This window comes from Trachurus trachurus (assembly GCF_905171665.1).
Source record: "Trachurus trachurus genome assembly, chromosome: 10".
Lineage (NCBI taxonomy): Eukaryota > Metazoa > Chordata > Actinopteri > Carangiformes > Carangidae > Trachurus > Trachurus trachurus.
Window position 1 is genome coordinate 8,373,269 of NC_139894.1, and position 19,152 is coordinate 8,392,420.

Sequence of the window (19,152 nt, forward strand, 5' to 3'; positions counted from 1 at the left end):
ACATAGAATAGGGGGAAAATATGCATAATGTATAAATTGTGGAATGGAAGAAAAAAAAACTAATTATAAAGGATTCAGTGCCTTATTATTAACTACTAAGAATAAGGCTCACTGGTCGACTTCACCTTGTAATAATTTTAATTCCGACAGTCTTTGAACGCAGCATTAGTTCCGCCGACCTGTTGCTTTGCACAATCAGAGGAACGCCTCCTCCTCTTCCTCCTCCTCCTCCTCCTCTCCGGTCTGTGTGTATTTATGTGCCGCTCAGCCGCTGCTCTCTCACTCAGTCACTGATAATCAGGACGCGATCATGGCCGCGAACCGGGTGCTCGTTTATGGCGGAAGAGGCGCTCTGGGCTCCAAATGTGTCCAGCACTTCAAGTCCAAAGGCTGGGTGAGTGTGGCCCGGCCGGTGCAGAATGAGGCTAACACTGTGCAATGCTAACTGAGAAGCTAACTGTGTACAATATGTGTTTATGTTATTAACAGTGGGTCGCCTGCATCGACATATCTGCAAATGACGAGGCGACTGAAAACGTGTTGGTGAAGTTGAGCGAGTCTTTCACCGAGCAGGCGGGACAGGTGAGCTCTATGTATGTTGTCAACCTGTGTCATACATGTGTCAGAAGCTAGCAGTCAGACTGCAGCCAATGAACTCATAAGACCAGAAACTTAGAGTCTAACTTCTGGTTTGAATGTAGTTGTGAATACATATGAATTGTTAATTAAACTGTCTTTGTTGTTGTTCTATATTTCCTTTGCTAGAAATTGTGTATAGGCTAATGTTGCGTTCAGGGCGCGTTGGAAAATAAGGTAAACTGGTGCACGTATAAGGCACAACCTGATGATGTGTAGTACTACATGTAGTAGGCCTGCAACTAATGATTGTACCATAATCTTATTTTTCAATTATTTGTCAGAACCTGAAATGTGTGAAATTTCAGTGTCTTTTGCTCGATAAATAACTCACGTGATTAATTTATTGTCAAAAGAGTTGATTATTTTCACTGCTGATCAGCTAATCGATTGAGCAATTAATCATTTCAGGTCTAGGTGAGTGACAGCATGAATGTAATAATTGTTTTTGCTGAAATTGTCACATGTTCAAAGCTTTATAGCTGAGTAGGAGATTTTTGAGACAAAATTATAATTTGTATGCGAATAATCAGCAGGTTCATTACATTGTTACAGATTTGAATATACTGTAATCACTCCAAGACAAGTAAACATGACATTCAACAATGTATAGATATTTATTTAAACTATATTTTCTCATTCTTTTGTCCATGAACCTTATTTTCAGTAAAGGCTTTTAAAGTAGCACTCCCGTCTATCACATTCAAATGTCCTCCCTTTGTTTATTGACCTGAACGCAGCACATAACATGCATTAAAACTCTCCAGCTGCTGTGACGACTGACATTTTAATGCCATTCATCTTGCTGGCAGAGCCCTAGCGCTTTTGTTCACGCTTAATTCTCCCCCTGTCTTGTTTTGTGTAGGTGACGGCAGACGTGGCACAGTTGCTAGGGGACCAAAAGGTGGATGCCATCCTGTGTGTGGCTGGAGGATGGGCGGGAGGAAAATGTAGTTCCAAAGGTCAGAGTTCAACCTCTGTTTGCTGAAACATTAATCATCAGCCACTTATATATCCCTGCAGTAATTCATGCTTAATTCTGAAGACAAACTCAATTATAGTTTATTTAGTGTAAAGAATATAATTTTGTGTTACATCAGATGTGGCAATTAAACACAATGTCAAGCATCTAATTAACATTGTGGGTTGTGTGTAAATCTTGTACGCACACTGGTACAAATGCTCCCAAAAGATTTAATAGAGGTCAACGTTTTGCTCTAAGGAGGTTGAAACGTTGACCTCTATTAAATCTTTTGGGAGCATTTACCAGTGTGCATAAATTTTTTTCCTCTTCCACCTCATCTGCCTTTTGTTTTGCACCTGGACACACACAGTGAATGTGCATGCACTATTTTACCCATTGTGTGTAGATCTTGCCTTTTCATGCCCATCTCATGGTATCTTTATAAGAATGATTCATATCTGTGTTACATCATTATTCCAGTAGCTAATTAAACATTTTGAAAAAGTATTATATACTGTAATATACATTAGTAGGGGGAAATGGATAAACAGAAGTGATGAAATCCGGTTGTTAGCGCCTATAAATGTTACTAATTAAAATGTTATATTGTGATTAATGAATTCAAAAACTCTTTCAGATTTATACAAGAACTCAGACCTGATGTGGAAACAGAGTGTGTGGACCTCCACTATCTCCAGCCACCTCGCTGCTCTGCACCTGAAACCAGGAGGACTGTTGACTTTGGCTGGAGCTAAAGCTTCTCTCTCAGGCACTGGAGGTAGGACACACACAGAGACACACACACACACACACTCTTGTTTACCCACCTCATCGTGATGACCTGGTCTGGCCGGGCGTCACGTCAGGGTTTGTGGCAGACTTTGACTTATTGGAGACTACATCGTGCATTCGTCTCTGTTGTCCAACCTGCCAATTCAAATAATGTAGGTAATAAAAGAGGCTTGCGGGGCTTTGACTGGGGAATTGACATCCTGATACGAAGCACAGGGAAGCTCACACAGATCAAAACAATGAGGGGAGAGAGAGCGTGTCGATAAAATGGATCCTAGTAATAAAGCAAGTGGGGGGGGGGGAAGGCTGAATGAGATCATGAACAGTGATGGGACTCTGTGGTTAGTGTCTGATTCAGGAGCCAACAGATCTATAGCTTGATTCCCAAAATGATGTGTTTGTCTCTCAGTTGTGATGTTGCTCTGTGTCCTCGACCACCTGACCCTGCTGGACCTGCTCACTGTTTTCAACCTGAACATAAATGTAACTGACTGAGGTTCATTGAAGCAGCTTTAGATCAAAAACGTCAGAGAGCAAAAAATGCTAAATGAATAAATATGAGTGGTCAGTAAAGCCATTTATTAGTACTAATATATAACGGTATTAATATAGTACAATATCTTCATGTTAGGTTGTTATTTAAAGAGTCCTTATCCCAGTGAATTGCAGAAGTATTTCATATTAAAATAAGATGTTTATTTAAGTGTAATTAAAATACAACTTGATTTATATTTCATCATGATTTGATTTGGTTTTATTTACAGTGTGTTAAGTACAGAACATTCTTGCCAAAATATACTGTACAAAATAATTAAGTTTCTCTGAGTTTAAAGTTGTTTAAAGCAGATATCAGTGGAATGTTTTTGTTAATATAAGTCCTAAATAGTCCTATTTTCCGTCAGCAATCACTTACATGAAGTATTTCAGCCTAAACACGAGTCTCTCCGTCACTCTGCTCTGCTGTAACCCGAGGAGAAAATTTTCCTTGTGGGATACAAGTGTTATCCAATGAGGAGAGAGAACGGCATGAAGGGCTGTGTGTGCAGCCAAGGGATGCGCGTGAATGTGGTGACGTAGCACGAGGACCAATTGATGCCTGACAAGGGCGGGGGCTGCTAACTCATGGTGCGTTCAAAGAAACTCGTACTTTGTGTTTTTCCTTCCTGTGAAGTCATACCAGTTCGATCTGGTACGAGTTCACGGGTCGGAAGTTACGAGTGGCCGTTATAGGGAACTTTCACAGACAACAGGATGGTAAAAACACGAGCTACGGGTTACCTGGAACGCTACCAAGTCGTAGTTGTGACTTGAAGCTGTAACTTACGGTTTCAAAAGCCTGCCTTGAACGCAGCATTAGCCGAAACGGCCGTGAAGCTGATATCTGCTTTAATTATTCTTATTAAACTCAAGGATTTAACTAAACTCACATTAGAAACCTTTATGTTTTTAGAAGTGTACCAGTTTTTATTGGCCATGTGGGGCTGAAATCCATTAGTTGAACAATTGATTTACATTTTTGTTATTAATTTAATAATGATAATGATAATGATCATGAAGATTCTCTATTGTTAGTAAAAACAACACATTTGAAGATGTCACCTTGACTTCTTGGAACCTGTGCAACATTAAATGCTGAATGAGTAATCAGTTTATCAAAAGAAAAAAAAAGCTAAACAGCTGGATTAATTGTCGATGGAAATGATCATTAATTGCAGCTTTATTACCATGTGACAACGGTCCAGCTCATTGAGCGGCTCTGGCTGCCAGACAGGCTTTGGTGCGGTGCCATGTGATGTGAAGCCATCCCTGTATTTAAGCCAACCATGTGATGGGCTGAAGTCTCTCTGTGCCGCAACACAAAACCCTGGCTCAGCAGTCAGCACACAGCCCACAAGCTCATTGGCGACAGACTTAGCAAGAGAATGACTCAGCATTTGTGGCTTCACACACATTATCCATATGGACAGAGGGTTAACTCCACTGAAACAGACCGAAGCACCTCGTGTGTGTTGGAGCAGGGCTCGGCTCAAATTCGTCAGGAGGAGCAGCTTCTGCAGGGGTTTTATTTTAACGACAAAAGAACAGAGAGCGTTACCAACTCATTTCTGTACAGCGTAATTAAATGTGCCAAGAGACAAATGATAAGAAATATAACAAAGAGCATTGAGGAGGTACTGTACCATTGTGTTCAATGGGCTTTGATCAAACAAAGGGAGTAAAATGTTAATATGAACTGGATAAATCAAAATCATTTTTGTAGTGGAAAGAGAGTTGTGGGTTTGGATGACTAATAGCACTGACTTTGAAGAAACTGAAGACCAATTTTTTACTCATAAAGCTTTGATTAATAAGATTCAAAAGGATCATTTGAAGTTGAGATTGACCAGAAATTCTGGTTACGTACCTAAAGCCTCATCAGATCAACAAAGGGAGCTATCGAACCATGTGAGCGTGTGAGTTGGTTTTAAATCCTGACTCTGAAGTCAGGATTATTACAGAGGTTTAACTTAAAACAAATGAAGGAGACGTCGCTCTGCCTCTTCATGTGACTTGTGTTGTTTTTCATAATCTGTGATTATCCTCCAAGGTATGCACAAGATGCCATTCAACGTTTGGATGTGCAACAAACCAGCTCAATGCCATTCACTCTATTTACCTGTATTTGATTCTGTTGAGGTTTAGTCTTAGTTTTTACACAAAGTAGATGGTAAGATCGGTAAAAAGTCCAGGCATCTAATCACAGCAGAGCAGACTGGAGCAGCATGGAAGTGGGACTTCATATTAATATCAGTTGTAATAAAATCTCTGCATCACGTCCTTTATTTACGCTCTCAGATCAGAGTTCTTCTGATCTACAGTAGCACCCTCGGAGCTCTACAGCAGCTGTTCAGAAGTTTAAATGAATGCACTTTTCCCCTCTCTGTCTGTCTCAAGTTCAAACTTGACTAGTCTAGTCAGAAGTAGAGATGAACAGAATTAACAGGATGGCATCAAATAAACAATTTCTTATGTTAAAGGGATAGTTCAACATTTTGGCAAATTGGCCCATTGCCATAATCCTTATAGTGTTAGGAGTAGGTTCGTTACCCTTATTTGTCGGTGCAAGCTATTTTTAGAACGACAGAGCAGAGCCGCGAGCTGCTCAGAGCTACGCTACGGAGGCTAGTTTTTAGCAAGCAGTCTCTGCATTTGCCTTGAAAACAACTCTGTCTGGTAAAGTTCTGTTCTTATCTCATAGCGTGGTGAATGTGCAGGTCACAACTTGTCACTTGTTGTGACCAGAGCGTTTTGGAGTTGTTGGATTGTGTATTTGATGAGTTTGATGAGGGAAACCAAGAAATCCCATTAGCCTCCGTAGCGTAGCTCTGAGCAGTTCACGGCTCTGCTCCGTCGTTCTAAAAACAGCTTGCACCGACAATTTAAGGTAACGAACCTACTGCTATGACTATAGGGATTATGGGAATGGGCCAATTTGCCAAAATGTTGAACTATCCCTTTAAGATTAGTTGTTTCTAAATGTTTCCAGGTTTATTGTCCCACAGCTGTGTGAACAAAATGACGCAACTGTCATCAGCTAGTGAACATGTGGCTCTGCAGGATAATGGGAACACACCTGTCTCAGCATTTCACACATCAAATGCTATTTGACAATAATGTGAAAGGAAAAGGCTTGAAAACACATTTAACAAAAATAACATTATACTGTAAACACGATGCTCTTGATGTTAATGACTAATGACATCAGCTGCTTTAGCATTATAAGTGTATCCTCTTCACACCGGATGAATACTTGTTCTGAAACATGAATATACTCAGATAAATAAAACCGTCCTTCGCAACTGTAGGTTTTATTTATGAAGCATGTCATGTAACAGGTTGTGATGTCTTTTTATATGGTTGTTTGTTTGTTTTTTTTATTGGATGATGCTTCAGTAAGTGATTTACTAGCTACTTACAGTACTTGCCAAACTATTTTTACTCAAACAGCCCAAATTAGAAAATCAGAAGCAGCCAGGAGATACTAAGAATTTAGGCAGAAGGACTTGGCTCACTCACACTTTGTAGCTACTGGAAGGACGAACAGTGAGAAACTGATTTCAAGAACCAACTGGATGACTGAGAGCTTCATTGTTGGTGGATGCACATGATCTATTATTTATAAGGATGTATGTAGTATATTTTTATATTTTGTAATTATATATTTATATAGATATTTATGAAATGTATATATGGTATATAGTATTTATATAGATGTATTATGTAGTTATAAGGATATCTGTGTAGTTAGGTGTCCGTGAAGGTTCTCAGTCATCCAGGTCATCTTATTCTTGTGGAGTTGTCATAAAAAGCAACTGGACTTCTTTTCTTGCTTTAAGACGTTTCACCCCTCATCCAAGAGGCTTCTTCAGTTCTGAAGTGAAGTCCAGAACTGAAGAAGCCTCTTGGATGAGGGGTGAAACGTCTTCAAGCAAGAAAAGAAGTCCAGTTGCTTTTTACGACAACTCCACAAGAATCTGTGTAGTTACAAACTGAAGAATAGTTAAAAAGGGGTGGGAAATTTAAAAAAGTATTGTACTTCTTCCCACTCCTTTTTCGAACAATGTGCAGTATTTTGTTATGTCTTGGCTCTATTTTTATTTATTTCTTTTAATTTCTCTTTTTTTTTCTTTTGTATGTACTAATAGTTACATACTTTTTTTTATACATGTTCGAAAATAAATTCATTCATTCATTCATTCATATCTCTGAACTTGAGACCTGTAATGTTCAGGATATGAAACCTGGTTCTTACGCAGCGGCTCAGTGCAGATCATGAGGCTGTTGTGAGCATCACTTTGAACCGGTCTTGAATTTTTTTTTTTTTTTTTTGTTTCGCTCTTGGAGGAAAAACAAAAAGCGTATGGAAGTCATGAAACAGTCATGCCACCACCCCTCGCTCTCATTGGTCAGATCATTGTAAGCCTGTCATAAGATTGGTTTTGGGGGGTGAACAGATGCTTGGCATTCTTTGGAAAGCCCATTTAGATGTTTGAGAGGAAAAACACTCAGTGTTTCCAGATGCTGAAGCTACACAACATTCCTCCGCATTATTAAAGACCGGGTTTGTGTACAAATTCAGAACAACATGAGAAAAGACAAGCAAGTGTAAAGGGAAACTTTGATCTGTTTACACCACAATATGAAGACCTGAGTTGCATTTTCTATTTCTACTATTTTACAGTCTCGACATGCTCCTCTCACAGATCCAGTGATGTCTGTCCACTTGACCTCTCTCCACTAAATCAATGTCATCCACTCCTGGGCACAGTGTGTGATGCATTTGATGCAGGGTGGGTTGCCAGCTTTGGAAACAAATTCTGCAGGACACTAAAAAAGAAATGTTGTCTCTGTATTTCCGCAGGCATGGTCGGCTACGGCATGGCCAAGGCTGCCGTCCACCAGCTGTGTCAGAGTCTAGGTGCAGAGAACAGCGGGATGCCGTCAGGAGCTGCTGCTGTGGCCATACTACCGTGAGTACTTACCGCGTCAGTCAAATGTTGTGATGCACATTTGAGCTGTGAAGTCAGTGGCTGGACTGCAGCGCTCCAGTGGCACCATGTAAGCCACAGTGTGACGGATAGGACACAGGTAGGGGCTTTAAAGGAATGGTCCACTGAAAATCCATATTTTTTTTTGAACATCAAAGTCCAACCTCCCTTGGACTTGAAAATGGCTCTGTAAAGTTTACAGCTCACTTTGATACGGAGGATGGAGGGCGTCTGTCACTGCAGAAATAATGAAATATCCATGAAAACCTATAAATCACACATTCACACATGAGTTATTTGATGCTTCACTATGTGAGGGGAAAATGTAGGATAATGTCCCTCAATCTGGCATTTTAAATTACAAGTTCAGCCCTGAATCAGATGCATTAAAACACAGCGAAAAATGTAAAGCGAAGAGAAAAATGTAAAAAAAAAAGTTATCCCTGTGATTTAATGTTGAAGTCGGGCAGCTCACAAAAAGCTGATTTTAAAAGAAATAAAGTGGTCAAAACTGAAGCAGCAGAAAAATAGAGATCTCACCCACCCGGCGAATGAACTCAGGTAGAAGGTCATCCAGCCTTAAAGCCACAATAACAAGGTTAAAGTGCAGAGTCTTCCCAGAGGCTATGAGGATCATAAACTCTATTCCTTAAGTCCGTCCTCTGCTGCTTGTGTCATAAGGTATATATTTTTTATTGGAGCTGAGCAACATATTTTGTTTCTCCATGTTTAAACATGAAAGAATCACAATAAATTGAACTGAAGAGTGGATCACAATAATGTAAACTTCATGGTATCTTACATTAGGTTGTCTCCACTTCATCCAAATCACGCATCTCCAGTTTGTAATAACAGTTTAACCACCATCCTTAAAAAAATATAGAAAAGTGTCAGCGTATTGAAGGTTAAAGCTATAAAAAAAAGAGAGGGTTTGTATTATATTTCAATATGGCCGTCAGCGTGTTGAGCCCAGGACTCCACAGGTTTGATTTTTCCGCTTCAAGTATCACAAAAAAAAAAAATATTGATGATACTAAGCTACAGACAGATGTCCATGTCTTCAGGATACACTGTGCTACATTAGCTAGAATCTCATTACTACCAGTCCGTCTCTGTTTTAGTGCAGAGCCGCAGCACATGTCATCTGCTCTGGATGTAATTGTTTGTGCGATCTCCAGCTGGACTGTTTATTAAGCGTATGTTTTTAGCTCAGTCAAGATGATCAGCAATTTAGCAGAAGTAGCAATCTGGTTAGAGGAAACACTCCAAAGTGTTGCAGCTTGATAAATAAATGTATATCAATATGCGATATAGGTAATTTAGGTATTCATACTGGAGTTTAGTTGAGTAAATGTGATATAAAGTCCAACATAGGATGCATAAAATGAGTCATTATGCTGCGGACTGACAGTATCGGAAAAATATCAATATTGATGTAGTGATTATTATACGAAAGCACAGTTTGCATGTGTGTATACCCTGAATGAAAGCTTTCTTTTTGTACATGTAACTGCCCTTTTTCCTTAAAACTTTTTAAAAATCCTCCCTCACAACAACAAAGATGTTATACAACCACTGTACGTCCATAAGCTTAGAAAGCATCATAAACTCTTTGTGTGTTGGAAAGAAAAGAAAACTTTTACAAAACCTTGAGGTCCTATATAGAGTCTTTACACAAAAACACGATGCCTGTTGAACTACAGTACGTTTATATTCATCTGCCTGGAGGCTCCTGCAATAAAGAAAAGACTGATCTCTGCTTGTTCGATACCAAAAAAAAACAAAAAAAAAACAGGATGAATATCCAGACTTTCACCTAATGTGGATTTTTTTATTCTCTGCCACAGTTTTGTGTTGTGTATTTACTGTAACGTAGAAATCCTACACACTGCGCCCACAGCCAGTGAAGGGAATGAAGATGAAAAGCTATTGTGCTGTAAAATTAGCTGTGCCACACGCTCCTTTTGTTGTGTTTGATGGATACGTGCGAGGTGAAGATAAGCTGCCGGAATAAAAGATGGATAAGGCCGCCAGGTTCACCCAGTGTATCTCTGGTTGTGCACATGATCTGTTTTGGATGAATGACGTGCCGGTGCGGCGGGCTTTGCATCATCGCCTTGTCTCTTTGCTTATTGGATTTAAAAACCCTGTGTTTTCTGCACTGTCATCGTGAGAAGCTAGAAATGGATGTTTCAGGGGTGTTTCTCGCTCCTGCTCTCTGTTTGGTTGCGTTTCCTAACAAAACGAGGCAGGGCTGCCTCTCCAGCAGGCTGTCACATCTGTTCAACATTAGCCCCATGACTTGCGTTTCTGCAACGGCTTTCATCCCCCAGCCCCCATGTGCTGCTGCTCTACCATCATATACCAACACTGTGGTGTGGTGCATATATACAGTATGTAAAGGCAGTATATATTATGGTGTATTCCTGCATACTGTAGTTGAACAGGTTGTCAAACATGGAAAAAACACATTTTAATGCATGTTACTACATCAGTGCGTTTTCAGATTCTTATTCTTGTTTTTTGTCTTGCCTCTATCCAAACTAATATGTGTTAATATGTGCTTACATGCTAAAACAGCGTCACAGGTTTATTTCTATGCTGAATTAAAAAACAGTTGATTTGGGACGCCATATGGGTTTAGCAGCCGACCCATATGCAGAGGCTATACTCCTGCATGTCATTATTCCTCTCTCTGCCTCCCCATTTCCTGTCTGTCTCAACTATCCTATCAATTAAAGGCAAAAAGCCCAAAGAAATAATAATAATGCTAATAAAACAGATGATTCTCAGGTAAGTTCTGTAATAATCTTGTGATTTCTAGATGTATTTCACACTGGACATCAGTGCAAATGATTCAGAATTTTCTAAAAGTCTATGTCCCACAAAAATATGTGTTGGTTCTGAACATACAGTACGGACACGACAGGGTTTCGACTGCAAGGAGGAGGTGGAGGAATGTGCTTTTAGACACAAATTACCTCAGTCGACCACTGAGGGTTTTTATTGAACCTTAACTGCCTCCGTGAGCTGCACATCTCACCTGCTGCTGCAGCTCCAACTCTTGACCCCGGTAAACTACAGAACAGTGTGCTCTAGTTCTTCTACCTGGATGTAATGATTCCCCTCAAAGTACGACAGCACAATCGGCTCATATTCATACGTCCTGTTGTCTAAAATTGTTCCGCATGCAGGCACAGTGCTTGTTGATATTAGTATGTTAGAACTGAGCAGCCTGATATGATAAAGAACAGAGTTGTGATGTAAAAGATTTAATCTCCGCTCCACATCCACATGAACCCTGATCACAGAGCTCTGGATGTGAGCAGATGCTGCAGTGCGCCTGCCTCCCAGACTCGCCCTGATTGTCATCTGGCTTCATTTGGCAGGGTTACCTTGGATACGCCGATGAACAGGAAGTTCATGCCTGACGCAGATTTCAGTTCCTGGACGCCGCTGGAGTTTATCGCAGAGTGAGTGCTGAAGGGAATAATGATTCATGGTGTCTTTTTTTTCATGGCTCACAGTTGAACAAAGATGTTTTCTTCCATCTAATGAAACAAAATAGATGATTTCTTCTCTTTTGTTCTGAAGAAACCACTGTTTTGTTTCTGGTCTATGAATCTTAAATCCTAAAATTGTAGCTAAATATACAAATTAGCAGTTGGTTCTAGTTTGGGATCTATTTATAGCTTTATTGACTTACAGTAAATATCACAAAACAGTACAAAAACACTCTCACCCAATGAACTAAGATCAATTGATATATATACGTAGGCACAAAACTAACTCAGACCTGATTAGTCTTTGTCCTGTCTTTGTGTTATTGATACACATGTGCACAGGCTTTGTTCAGGTGCTTGATGACTCCATTAAACGTGTCTTCATGCGTCTGGACCATTAAAGCTGCCGAGAGCTGAATTTCTCTGTGTTTGCTCAGTGTTGGTGCAAACGGCTCTTTGATTCGTAGCAGCTCAACATCACAAATCTTAAAGATTTACACGTTAACTTTTGATGCGTTTAGATCACAGGATTATTTTCAGGTATCAAACCACATTCAAGTTATCTGAAACACCTGAGATAATATTGCGTCAGCTGTACGGCAAAAACAACACATGAGCCCAGATGAAGGCAGCAAGAGCTATTTTTATTTTATAAGTTTTACAGGGTGAGTCTTTCACCACATATTACATTATAGTTGTAAAATAACATTATGTCTTAGATTTAATTGTAAACGATGCAAAAATTTCACCTTTCACCTAAAAGAGATTAACAATCTAGGAAGCTGTCATTTATTATAGTGTATGGATTTAAATACTTGATTCAATTTAAATATTTCTACTTCAGTTTTGATAAATTAACTTACTATTGTAATTATTCCTTCCAGTCAGTGTACCTTTAAGATTATTAGAAGTCGTCTGAACACATGTTGGCTCTGTCTATGGATGTTTGTGTTGATTTCCACTGTGTTTACATCGTGTATACGCCGGAGGGGGGTGGACTAGATTAGATGGGGTTTAATCCAGTTTGATAATCCCAGAGGGAACGGAGGATGAGTGTCCGAGGACTGAAATAGAAAACAGGGACAAGGGGCACATGGGTGGGATGTGAAGCGTGGCTAGCCCTGCTCACATTTGTGGGTACTGAAGGACACACCGTTCATTCATGAAACCTGTGCAGTGATTTAAGACAGTTAAAGGGATTATTTTTATTTCACATCATTTAAATCATAGATTTTCAAATTTATTATTCTACATCCAAAAAGTTGAAGCTGAGGATTTGTCCCCTAAAAAGTTGAATCATGTTCTGATAATGATTCTAGTGTTTGTTGTGGAGCATTACAATTTATAATCATCTGAACTTTAGTGAAAGTTTTCGGCAGTCATTTCAAATCTACTTTTCTCTTTACGTCACTTTCCATAAATTTATGTTGAATGACACTTGAAATGTGCAGCAGAGCTAAATAGATCAAATTATGACTGAAATCGGCAAATTATACCCAATAAAAGAATCCGAATCAGAGCGAGCCTGTCTCTGATTGGCCGACAGAGACTTATTAACCAGCATCTGCGGGTAACCGTGGAAACAGTACAGTACCTTTGCTTGGTTACTGTGGTACAGAATTTTGAGTTAATTGGGGTTAAAATCACCAGCTGTACTTGTGTCATGTCATCCACAGTACATGGCAGTGGCGTGCACAGGGGGGGGGCAGGGGGGGCGGTCGCCCCCCCTCATGGCCCAATTGTTGAAAAACGCGTGCTAAAGTGCCCCCTGGGAGCCAAAACGCGCGTTAGAGTGCCCTCTTGGAAGCCAAAACACGTGCTAAGTGCCCTCTTGGGAGCCAAAACGCGTGATTAAGTGCCCTCATGGCAGCCAAAACGTGTTCTAAAGTGCCCTCTAGGAGCCAAAACGTGTGCTAAAGTGCCCTCTAGGTGCCAAAACGTGTGCTAAAGTGCCCTCTTGGCAGCCAAAACACGTGATAAAGTGCCCTCTAGGAGCCAAAACGTGTGTTAAAGTGCCCTCTTGGGAGCCAAAACACGTGTTAAAGTGCCCCCTTGGAAGCCAAAACGCGTGCTAAAGTGCTCTCTAGGAGCCAAAACGCGTGCTAAAGTGTCCTCTTGGGGGCCAAAACACGTGTTAAAACAGGCCAAATCTACATTTTTTTAGTCTTAAGGTATTGATATTAAAATAGGCCAAATCAACGTTAAAAAAGGCCAAGAAATTTTCGCCGCCAACCTGTGGTCGCCGGCCAAACGCACCATGTCACTACGGTCTCACTCTTGTCATTTTCTGAAACTTGGCAGCCCTGAAAGTGCCCTCTAGGAGCCACATCTAGGAGCCAAAACATGTGCTAAAGTGCCCTCTTGGGAGCCAAAACACGTGTTAAAGTACCATCAGGGAAGCCAAAACGCGTGCTAAAGTGCCCTCTTCAGTGGCGAGGACGCGCTATTATGTGCCCTTTTTTTTCCTTTTCGCCCCTGCCCTTCAAAAAGTCTGTGCACGCCACTGGTACATGGTGCTTTCCTGTGTATATAAATACTGAACAACTGTTTTTAAAATTCGGTACATGCTTTTTGAAAACTGGATCATGCAAATTTTGTTCTTTTTCTTTTCACTGAAACTGTACGTACTGGAAAAAGGAAAGACACAGCTATTGCTGCGACAGTCAATTAAGCAATTTATTAGCTGATTAAAAGAAAATACTGTATATTAACAATTAATTTTGATGAATGAGTAATCGTTGAAGTCACTTTAAACATTTCACGACTCCAGGTTCTCAAACTCATTGACTATAGTACATTGATTATAGTACATTGACTTTTAAACTGATGCTTCAACTAAACACCTTTGTTAACATCACCCTGTCCACTGGTAAATTATGATTATTTTTCATCATCAGACCAAATGCTTAATTGGTTAAGGCCTCACTAACTTTTTTACTAGGAGCAAGCAGAAAATTTCAGGGTGCACGCTGTAATCAACTTGCAAAGCAAATATTCACCTTTCCTTTCCTTTGGCCTGACACCTGTAATGACAGATTCCAGATTCCTTGAGTCGTCCCTTTCACATTTCACCATTTCAGTGTTAAAAAAAAAAAAAAAAAAGGAAAATTTACTGGTTGCACATGTGCAAGTAGGGGCAAAATGCCCCATTTAGGAGCAGTCTGGTGCCCTGCGAACTGAAAAATTTAATTTATTTGAGAGTTGCAGCTTTAGATTTAACAACGTCTACAAATGGGGCTTATATTCTGTTATACATCATCATATACATGTCTTCACCACCAGGTCACTAGGATCCTCTATGTTAAAATATACTGTAACACAGGTAGTATACACATTACAGTGGTAGAGCCACAAAAGTAACACAAAACATGTTTGGGTAGGCCTATACAGTATATTGACTAGGGGATGTAAGGTATAGGTAAAGCATTTAGACATTTAGAAACTTTAAATGTTTCTTTGTTTTTCCTCAGACTCTTCTTCAACTGGTCCACCGGGTTGAACCGGCCGCCGTCTGGGAGCCTGATGCAGTTGCTGACCTGCGGAGGGGAAACCCAGGCTGTGGCCACTAAGTAGACGGAAGAGAAGAGAGTGGAGCTGTGGAGATGGTGATGAAGGGGAGGTTTGTAGGGAGGGAGAGATAAAGACGGTTAGGAAGCAGAGAGTGAGGAGGAGGAACAGAAGGAGGAGGATATGGGTAAGGAGAGTTGTAGAGATAGGAATGATGAAGAGGGTTGGAGTGTGTAGAGGTGAAGAAGAGAGATGGTGACAGAGAGAGGCTAAATAATAACAAGGGGGTGGAGAGAAGACAGCCAGATGTGGTTGCTCTGGAGTGAAGAAGAGGGGAAAGAGGAGGAGGAGGGGTGACGGTGGGGGGGTCTCTCTTAGTTACTGCAGCCTCATAGTGCCATCTAGCTGCAGGTCCCTGCAATCAATCTACAAGTTTTCAGTCACTCACAAAAATATATTTAAAATAGTCTGAATTATTTCAAAGATCAGAGAAGTGAGATTGTGCAAAATGAGAAGCGTGATATTAAAGTGTGTGTGTGTGTGCGCGTGTGTGTATTGGAGAAGCTAGTGTAGAAGCAGCCACCAATGAAGTTACATGTAAAAAGTTTGTGATCCCATTCCATAGTCATTCTATGTCGTTTCAGTGTTATTACGTTTACCAAGAAAACACATAACTGTTTACTCACCTCCTCACTCCTCCTCTTCACACCTTCATCAGCCACAGTCCTTTTCTCTGTGATCTTTGTGAAATCCAGCAGCACCTACACTGTCGGTCCTTTGTGACGTGTGAGATCTGTGGACCTTTTTTTTTTTTTTTTTTTTTGCACCGTTCAACGTCCCTGAAGGTCTTCTGCCTCAAAGCCGAAGGAAGCCGCTGTCTTCTCTCTCAAACGTACAATACGCTTTCAAGTGGAGTGGCCTTATTTCATGTTTGTAGCTATCAAGTCAAAGTGTCCTTGGTGTCCGCGGTATGAAAAAGGTGCTCTGTTCCTGTGGGTTTTCTAAGTCCTGTGTCGTAACTGTGTCAAAATTCACAATAAAAGGAGTCAAAATGAAAGATTGATTCCAGGTTTAAAGTTCATTCTTGACAGTGGAAAATGGCGCTTGACAAAACAATCTTGCTGCAAGGTCATTTAGTAGCTGTTCCAGAGCTGTTGATCATATAACACATGGACTAACACCACCTACTGTATTTATTACAATGCACACTTTATTACTGTCTGCCATTTAATTATTGTCTGAGGTTTAAAATCACAATATTAAGTCCTCTTAAAACACATATTTCTTCATAGTAACAACACTAAATAAGAGCTGGTCTAATGACATACACTAGAAATGTCGAACTTCAGCTGTAGTTTTGCCTCATGTCTGTGAGTTAGTACAGTAAGTTAAGACAGAAAGAGTCATGTTCTTCAGCAGTTTGCCTGTTTTAAAATCTCTAATTTTTCTCACCTCTTGAGGAATTCTTTCATTTGAGGTTTAAAGGTGAACCTCTTTGAAACAGCACAAATCTCACCTGCACATAACACTGAGCTGAAACTGATTTTTTTTTTTTTTTTTTTAAAGCTGAAACAATACTGCAGCAGCACAAATGCACTCTGAAACAAATCTTGTTTATGTTTTAGAAACAGTTGTTAAAGACACTGCAACAGATCCAAAAACCACCAGCACACACTCCCTCCACTGCACTGATCCCCCTGAACACATCAATCTTAGGAAAAATAAGGGTTAAAATGTTCCAGAAACAACTGAACACTGTAGTTCAGACATAATTTCATTCAAACCTCTATTAAATTTTCAAGGAGCCATCCAGTGCAAACCCACATTTTCAATAAGGTCAGTCAAGAGAACAGGAGAAAAACACATGTCAAAGAAACAAAACAACAGATTACAAAAGTTAAAAACAGAAGATAAATTGTTTCAAATGGGCCCAAAGCAACAACAACAAAAAATGGTGCATTTGTTAGGGACTGTTTTCAACTACAGATTAATACACATTTGGCGTTATAGTGTTAACAGCAGGACAAGTCTGTGTGAGAGATTTCATTTTAAAAAGGGAAAGGAAAGAGGGAAATATATAATGAAATAGGAACGTATCACCCAGTGCAGCAGTGTGGCTCACTGGTGTGTTTCTTTGTGATTGAGAAAACTAGACCAATCAGTTGTAACATTAAAACAACAGACTGGTTTCATTGTTGGAGCTGATTGGTCTTTGTCTTCTGATGCAATTCTGATTGATCAGTCGTTTGATTTGAAACTTATTTTGTAAATTTCAGTCAATTTTCTTGACAGACAACCACAACCTCACATCACCACCTGTTTTAATATTGTGCAACTGTAGTTCACTAGTCCACCACTAGATGGAGCCATCGAATAAGAGTCCTGCACTGCTGCACTGCACCTCCAGTGTTTTTCAGTGGAAGTAGCATTAATCAAACGGATGAGTTAACACTGGTGAGCTGAATACGCAGCAGCTCCATGCATACACACATACACATTCACACACTGTATAAAAATAACTTACAGAAGGGCCCTTTTACTATTCACTCTATATCTGCTGCATAGGACTGATTGCTGAGCATCCAGGCCTTTCACCTTGGCAAATGCAAATCTCTACAGCAGCAGCGACATCTGGGGAGACATCAATTTGAGAGTTGGATTATGACGAATAGATTATTTTACAGAGCCATTCCTCTTTGCACAAAAATGTTGTTGTTGTTCAACCAACCCATATATTCACCCCCAGCGTGGACCAGAATGCACATAAATAGACTACAGGGTAGGGTGGGGTTGGTGGGTGGGGGGGCTTTACTCTTAAACTCCACCATTTCTCTCAGCTGGCCACACTTCCAGGGGACTATATGGCTGTTGACAAGCACACTGCAATAAATCACCATGCTGAGGATTAATAGGAAAGAGCAAAGCGCCCCAGCTCACTGTAGCTGATATGTATTTATTCTAGGTGGCGTAGCAATTCATCTCACTGTGTGTGTATTCGGTGTGCACGTATGTGTCTGTGTGTGTGTGTGTGTGTTTGAGGGCCCGAGGCGAATTCAACATGTCTGTGCATACATTACCTCCCATGATGCCAGCACTATGGAGTGATTGCCCATGGGGATCGAGTCAATGTTTATCACAGAAAGCATTTTAACTGATCAAAGATTACCGCTGAGACAGAGCATGTTGTTCCTGTTTCCGCTGGGGCAGATAAGTTGTCACCCAGCGCCACAGATGCTATTGTTTTCTGCAATGTAAACCTGTGAGGAGCAAATTATTTGTGTGTCACAGGTGCAGCGGTGTGCGAAAGAGAATTTATCCAGGGTAGTAGTAGTTCTCCTCCTCCTCCTCTTTAAAGCTGCAGCGATACGTTTTTTTTTTTTCCACATCTTATCTGTGTGTGTGTGTGTGTGTGTGTGCATGTTTGTGTGTGGAGTCTGACCGCTGAGTGTTTAAACACAGGATGACGGATGTGATTTAAAAATATCTGATGTCTCATTCGCTGGTGCTAAACGAGAGGCAGATCGAGTCACGTCAGGTCAACATGCAAGAGCACATAATGGAGCAGGGCAGAGGCCAATAGGCATGAAATCCCCTATCACATTACATCTGATTTAGATTTTATATCACATACTTTGATATGGTAAACATTCAACCCCCCCTCCTCCCCAGTGTTGTGGTAATCTCATGGGGAATGTGTTTGTGGTGAACCTGGTGGTCTTTTAGGCGCTGATCATGAACTGGTGATGTCCCTGCTGGTTTTAATCCTCCTGATGACCTTTGTTACATATTTACCATCTCTCCTCCTCCTCCTCCTCCCCTTCATCTCTGCTCATGACGTCTCTGATATATATATAAAAAGCTCCTGCAGTGATGAATACCTTGGTAAATAGAGCAAAAATATACTTTTTCTGTATTTCTTGGTGTCTAATCACCACCGTGTAATGTTAATGATGATTTCCAGCAGTGGCACAGACGGATATAAGCTGATAGATAGATAGATAGATAGATAGATAGATAGATAGATAGATAGATAGATAGATAGATAGATAGATAGATAGATAGATAGATAGATAGATAGATAGATAGATAGATAGATAGATAGAATAATGTTATATCATATTACCTGTGATGTGTCTGTTTTTCTTAACACTTTATAACACACTATTAATCAATAGTTTAGTATCAATTCATCATTCATCAATGATCTTAAGAACCACTAACA

At 40.2% G+C, this 19,152-nt stretch overlaps 1 protein-coding gene across 1 annotated transcript; it reads left to right on the plus strand.

Moving 5' to 3' along the window:
- The first annotated feature begins 242 nt into the window (after positions 1 to 242).
- qdpra (quinoid dihydropteridine reductase a) lies at positions 243 to 15,993 on the plus strand. Its single transcript, XM_083980996.1, has 7 exons — positions 243 to 394; positions 490 to 582; positions 1,502 to 1,598; positions 2,238 to 2,378; positions 7,794 to 7,902; positions 11,310 to 11,393; positions 14,894 to 15,993. The coding sequence occupies exons 1-7, from the start codon at positions 311 to 313 to the stop codon at positions 14,994 to 14,996; spliced, it is 711 nt and encodes a 236-aa protein (XP_083837122.1). The 5' UTR covers positions 243 to 310; the 3' UTR covers positions 14,997 to 15,993.
- Positions 15,994 to 19,152: the final 3,159 nt, after the last annotated feature.

What these genes read in the sequence shown, in the direction of transcription:
- qdpra (XM_083980996.1), top strand. Translation starts at nt 311, where the DNA reads ATGGCCGCGAACCGGGTGCTCGTTTATGGCGGAAGAGGCGCTCTGGGC. An exon ending in TCACCGAGCAGGCGGGACAG is followed by an intron (nt 583 to 1,501) that starts GTGAGCTCTATG and finishes TGTTTTGTGTAG; the next exon opens with GTGACGGCAGACGTGGCACA. An exon ending in GCTGCTGTGGCCATACTACC is followed by an intron (nt 7,903 to 11,309) that starts GTGAGTACTTAC and finishes TTCATTTGGCAG; the next exon opens with GGTTACCTTGGATACGCCGA.